Raw genomic sequence first — 6000 nt, 5'->3', positions numbered from 1 at the left:
TAGACATATGATTATGACGATATATTTTCTGTATGTGTTTTGTATGCAGCTCATGGTAATTTTATAACAATAAAGGATGTTTATGACAATAAGCAGTGTGGAGTTATTAAACAGCCTGCAAAGAGTGCATGTCTGCCTATTCTAGAATCAAAATCAACTATAGATCACAATCGGAAGTTATTACAAGCACTCAATGGTTTAAAGTGGGTTTTAAGCAAATACATTAATAATTACATACATTTTCAAATGTGGCTTGATGCTAATTGTAGCTACGTCTATGTATTTTTTCTGATGTTTTCTTGTAAGCATTATAGATAGTTTGTGTTTCTGGTGTAGAACCAAACTTTGTTTATCTTAATTTAATGCTGTATATTGAGCAGTGGACGATGTTAAATCCATATATGAGATACATATCTGAGGAAAAATGCATTGTTGGTCGGCGCCACCTAGCATGCAGGAGTGAATTAGCAGAAGGCGAACAATCGTTTCGTGCTCGGTGTGAAAGCACCGTTTGTCGGCGACTCGTCTAGCTTTTTCTCATCGCGCTCAGTGTTAAACGGCCTTAACAACACCATGTCTTGACCAGTTCTGTAACCAATTTTGTTTTAAACATCAAAGAAGATATTTGAAAAATGTTGGTAAAGACACTGATGCAGCTTATTTTATTTTCCTATAACTAACCTCTTACCCGTCATTATACCACCAGTTCAAAATGAGACTGCCGTCACACCTACTGTCCCCATCAACATCACCAATGAGACAGGGCCTGGCCGGGCACCAGAGTCATCTGCAGCAGTGACATCTCAGTCCGACAGTATGGCTGAAACCACTCTCTCATCACTCCTCACCTCCAGCCCAGAAGAACCGGCCATCTCCTCTAACACTACAGCAGAGCACAGCCCTACACAAGTGTCCAGCACCACACCAGACAGCCTGAGCAACCTGTCTCTTCACTGTAAGTGTGGGTCTGTGTGCTTTCATGCACAGGAGGAACCTTAATTAAGCCTTGTTAAGCCATCCTGGTTACTGTTGGTAGGTCTGAAAAGCTTACAGAGTGTTTCAGAGAACTCATATCCATGAATGGTTTTTGGCAAAATATGCTCATTACGTGGAAGTACTTATTATGTGGGTTGGCGTGAAATGCTTTGAGTGCAAAACTGCAAATCAGAAATGCCAGCTAACAGCTTGCACAGTGAGAAAATGCCATCAGCGTGATTTGGTTACTGTTCAACCTTTCTAATCAGCATGCAGTATAAAGTTTTTATGAAGAAATATGGAGTTTGCAACCTCGGGATATTATTTTAATTTTTTGAAAATATGCTTCCAGATGGCTAATATGCATCCAGAAAAGACTTAAGTAATCTTTGGAGAAAAAAAAAAAAAAAAGCATTGGGGCATGACTTTAATTTACAGCTGATGTCACTGATGCCACTTAATATTTATTCATCATGTGCAAGACACTTTTTACCACCCAGTCAATTCCCAAGTCCAATTCAACTTTTTTTACTCAGAAATATATCACATTACTTAAAAAAAAATATGCAAACTGTTTCATGTTTCATGTTTACATAAAATCATCAGTTATTGAAATAAAGCTGAAATAAAACATTACCTGAAAAACGTATTACTACTGTTATAACTACTGTTAAAAAACTGAAATTAACTGAAATAAAATAAAATATAAATATAAATTAAAAACTTGAAACTAGGAAAATGAAACTAGGAAAAAATACAATTAAATATAATTTTTTATAAATTTGAACAAAATTGAAATAAAATAAAACAATATGTATTTTACCCGAAAAACACACTTAAAAAACTATTAAAAATCATTTTCATTAAGTGAAATAAAGCTGAAATAATATAAAATATAACAATTACCAGAAAAACTTTAAAAACTAAAACTAGGACTAATACTATTACTAATTGTTTTCATTAATTTAAAATAAAGCTGAAATAAAATACAAATATTATCTGAAAAACTCAAACTTAAAAACTCAAACTAGGTCTAATACTATTAATAACCATTTTCATTAATTGAAATGAAGCTGAAATAAAATAACATATAAATATTACATACACAGAAAACATGAATAATTAAAAAATATATATATACACATAATAAAAACAACAAAATCACACAACAAAATGACTAAACCTTAACCTAAAATTAAAATAAAAACTGAAAAGATAAAAATATATTTTTTTTTCAAAATATGAATAAATGCTATAATAGTATAGAAATAACACTAAAATACAGGTTATCTAATGAAATGTTTTTGTGGAACTCTATGTTATGTTTTAGGGTGTTACACGATGACTTTTAAGTGAATGTTCACTAGAGACGCCGTGATTCTGGGTGGTTTAACGCCCAGCTGAGTTGCCATCTCAACACTTCCTTCATTGCTTCAGAGCTCTTGAATCTACTTCCTCTCACGCCGAGGGTGGTGACGGTTACAGCCCTACTGAGAGCTTGACATCAGGGTCGAAGCCTCCAGTCACTCCACGACAGGCCACTGAGTGAATCAAGAGCCGGCGACTCGCATCCTCACACGGACCCGATGCTCCCGGGCCATTCAGAAAAAAAAAAAAAAAAAGGGATACTACGACGCGTTTTAGTGCCACGTTAAAAACTAAAAAAAAAAAAAAATCTAAGATTATGAGATTAAAGTCTTAATATTTTGAGAAAAAGTAACAATTATGAGAATAAAGTCATAGCAATACAAGAATAAAGTTGAAATATTTTAAGAATAAAGTAAAAATTACGAGAATAAAGTCAAAATATATCAAGAATAGAGTTCGAATTATTTTGAGAATAAAGTCAAAATTATGAAAATAAAGTCGAAATATTTTGAGAATAAAGTCGAAATTACGAGAATAAAGTAAAAATATTGTGATTATAAAGTCAAACTTGCGAGTATTAAATCGTAGCAATTAAAGTTATAATATTTTGAGAGTATAGCCTATATTGCGCGTACAAATGGCCCAGATTGGGAGCACTGGGAGAAGGTGCCAGGCCATCGGAAATGATTTGAATATACTGTATGTGGGATTACCAGCAGAAATCATACCATGTGTCATATACTCGCATTGACAGTATATTTGGAAATAATATTTCACGTCTTCAACTGCATTCTTTCTTTTGGTCCATTCTGCGATCCAAGGTTTTGTGTGAGTAATAGGGCAGCATGAACATTACACTAAACTTCTCATTTTTTGTTCCACGGAAGAGTTTAAAACAACCTAAGGGTAAGTAAAGGACAAAATTTTTATTTTTGTGTGAACTCTTACTTTAATTCTACACTTGTTTGCCTCCCCATTCCATTCCATTCTCTATCTATCTATCTATCTATCTATCTATCTATCAGGGATGCATGATATTGGATTTTTGGCGATATCCGATATGCTGATAATTTTCAACTCATTTTGGCCGATACCGATATATAATTATTTTTCATTTTGGTTAGTTTTTATCAAGAACTTATTTGTTAGAATTAAATAAACAATAATAAAGTTATTTTATAATGACAGTACATTGAAGATTTGAAAATAACTATAAATAAACTATATATTAATCACTACATTTTTTTTTTCTTTTTCAGAAAGATGCAGTGGTAACCATAACATTTTATTTTATGATTTAACATTTGTAAATGGTCTAAAGCAAAAGAGGTGTAAAAATTCTGAAAATCTTTTAGAGCTCATAATTTGTTTAAAAAATAACATTACACATTAATGAATAAATCAGTATATATAAAATTATTTAATTTAAGTGTCGTGTTTGTGTTTTTTTTTTTTTCCCCCATGTAAGCTATAGAAGAATAAAGTTGAAATATTTTAAGAATAAAGTAAAAATTACGAGAATAAAGTCAAAATATATCAAGAATAGAGTTCGAATTATTTTGAGAATAAAGTCAAAATTATGAAAATAAAGTCGAAATATTTTGAGAATAAAGTCGAAATTACGAGAATAAAGTAAAAATATTGTGATTATAAAGTCAAACTTGCGAGTATTAAATCGTAGCAATTAAAGTTATAATATTTTGAGAGTATAGCCTATATTGCGCGTACAAATGGCCCAGATTGGGAGCACTGGGAGAAGGTGCCAGGCCATCGGAAATGATTTGAGTATACTGTATGTGGGATTACCAGCAGAAATCATACCATGTGTCATATACTCGCATTGACAGTATATTTGGAAATAATATTTCACGTCTTCAACTGCATTCATGATTTGTAGTGCACCAGCCACCCAATAATAGCCACACTTGTACATTTGTATTTCACTACAAAACTGACAGATTTTTACAAATATTTTTCAAATTATAATTCAAAATATTAGTACAATTATAATAGTATCTCAATTAAACTGAAATAACATTATATGATAGCAGAGGTGATACAAATGTAAAAACGTGTGATATGTGTGAATTTAACAATTCAACCATTTGTGATATTATCAATGCTGTCTATCAGAAATGCATTAAGATAAAGATAAAACCTATAAACAACTCATGTAGGTAATTCATGTGGCTTTGCTTCAAAAGTTCGCCAGGATTTTAAAATGTTGTACAGTGTTTCTACAGTGTTCCTATACTGGAATGCTCTTTTACTCCTCCCTTCAAACTTTTTATCCATTTGGTCATACTGAGAAAGCCTGAAAGCTTGCACTAACGCTAGTAATAGTCACTAAGCTGCAACTGGTCACTCTGTTTTGGTTGGCTTAGTGAAGGGTCAGTCAGCTACATCAACATGTTTGACTTGACATGTTAAACAAATGTGACTGTGTATCTGAAGGTGTCTTTTATTTTCCCCCAGCTGGCAATGAGTTGTTTCTCCTTGGCCGTAATCTGACAGTGGCAGTGCTTGGAGTTGTAATTCCCATAGGTATGTACATCTAGGGTCCTGCTCTGTGCTATTTTGAGCGCATTTTGACACCAGTGTTGCTCACCGATGCTGTAACTACAAGGCTGGGGCAGCAGACTCAGCTGTATGGAGATGCAGTTTGTGTGTGTGCTGTCTGCATGAATTTAGATTCATTCTACTCTATTGCGTTTGTGAGCCAAGAAAGAAATTCCCTTGGTAATACAACAAAACGGACTAAAATCAAGCCTGCTGCATTGCAGAGAGAGCAGATGTTTTGATTCATTTGATTTTTATTAGGTTAGGTTTTTATCAGCATTCAAAGATTTCTGAGAGCCATATAATAATTTCCTCTGATTGATATGAACTGTTTCAGTTTGTATGGAGTCTTTGCCCTTCTTTCTTATTCTTCATTCCCTATCAACCCTCTTTGCTCTGTTTCAATTTTCATCTGCTATTCTCATGTTCTCTTTTTCTAGCCAATTTAAAGGAGCAGTTCACCAATAACAATTCTGTTGTTTCAAATCAGTATGACTGACTGACTTCTGTGGAACACAAAAGAAGATGTTAGGTAGAATGTTCATGCTGCTCTTTTCCGCACCTGAAGTCTACAGGAGCATAAAAATAACAAAAAAGCACCATAAAAGTGATCTGTCTCATCTGACTCATGCACTAAACTTCAAATCTTCTGAAGCTATGTAATAGTTTTGTGCATGGGTGGCGAAAGCGGGGGGCTGCCCGAGCCTGGGCCCAGGTTACTTTTGAGGTCTGGTACAAATATGACATTTGAAAATTCGTAGGCTATAGGCTGATATGCATGCACAATTAATCAAGATCGAGATCTCGGTTCAAACACACACGATCTTATTCCTAAATGATTCCGCTATGTCTATTAAACCTTTGAAATCACAATCATATCAGAATATTTAAAGCTGCTTTCGCACAGCCGCTGATCCAGAGAGAGCAGTGCTCAGCATGTAAGCTTCATGTTTGAAACAGCTTCACAAACAGTCTACACAGCAGGCTAGGCTACATTTCTGTGTTGCAAACATTAAATAATAACAAAAGTAACTTATTGGGATAAAAGTTTATAGTCCGGATATAGACTCTGTTGCGGCAGTCGCGATCAAAAGGAAT

At 33.8% G+C, this 6000-nt stretch overlaps 1 protein-coding gene across 1 annotated transcript in view; it reads left to right on the top strand.

The window, feature by feature from the left end:
• The window catches only part of LOC107719273 (low-density lipoprotein receptor-related protein 8-like), a 128226-nt gene that overhangs the window by 120268 nt on the left and 1958 nt on the right, over positions 1-6000 (top strand). Inside the window, exons 18-19 of the mRNA XM_016526666.1 lie at positions 707-955; positions 4819-4887. Coding sequence (XP_016382152.1) covers positions 707-955; positions 4819-4887 — 318 coding nt within the window. The remainder of the gene's footprint in view (positions 1-706; positions 956-4818; positions 4888-6000) is intronic.

Source organism: Sinocyclocheilus rhinocerous, unplaced genomic scaffold (assembly GCF_001515625.1).
Source record: "Sinocyclocheilus rhinocerous isolate Xijiao unplaced genomic scaffold, SAMN03320098_v1.1 scaffold2138, whole genome shotgun sequence".
Classification (NCBI taxonomy): domain Eukaryota; kingdom Metazoa; phylum Chordata; class Actinopteri; order Cypriniformes; family Cyprinidae; genus Sinocyclocheilus; species Sinocyclocheilus rhinocerous.
This window is presented reverse-complemented; position numbering and strand designations above follow the sequence as displayed.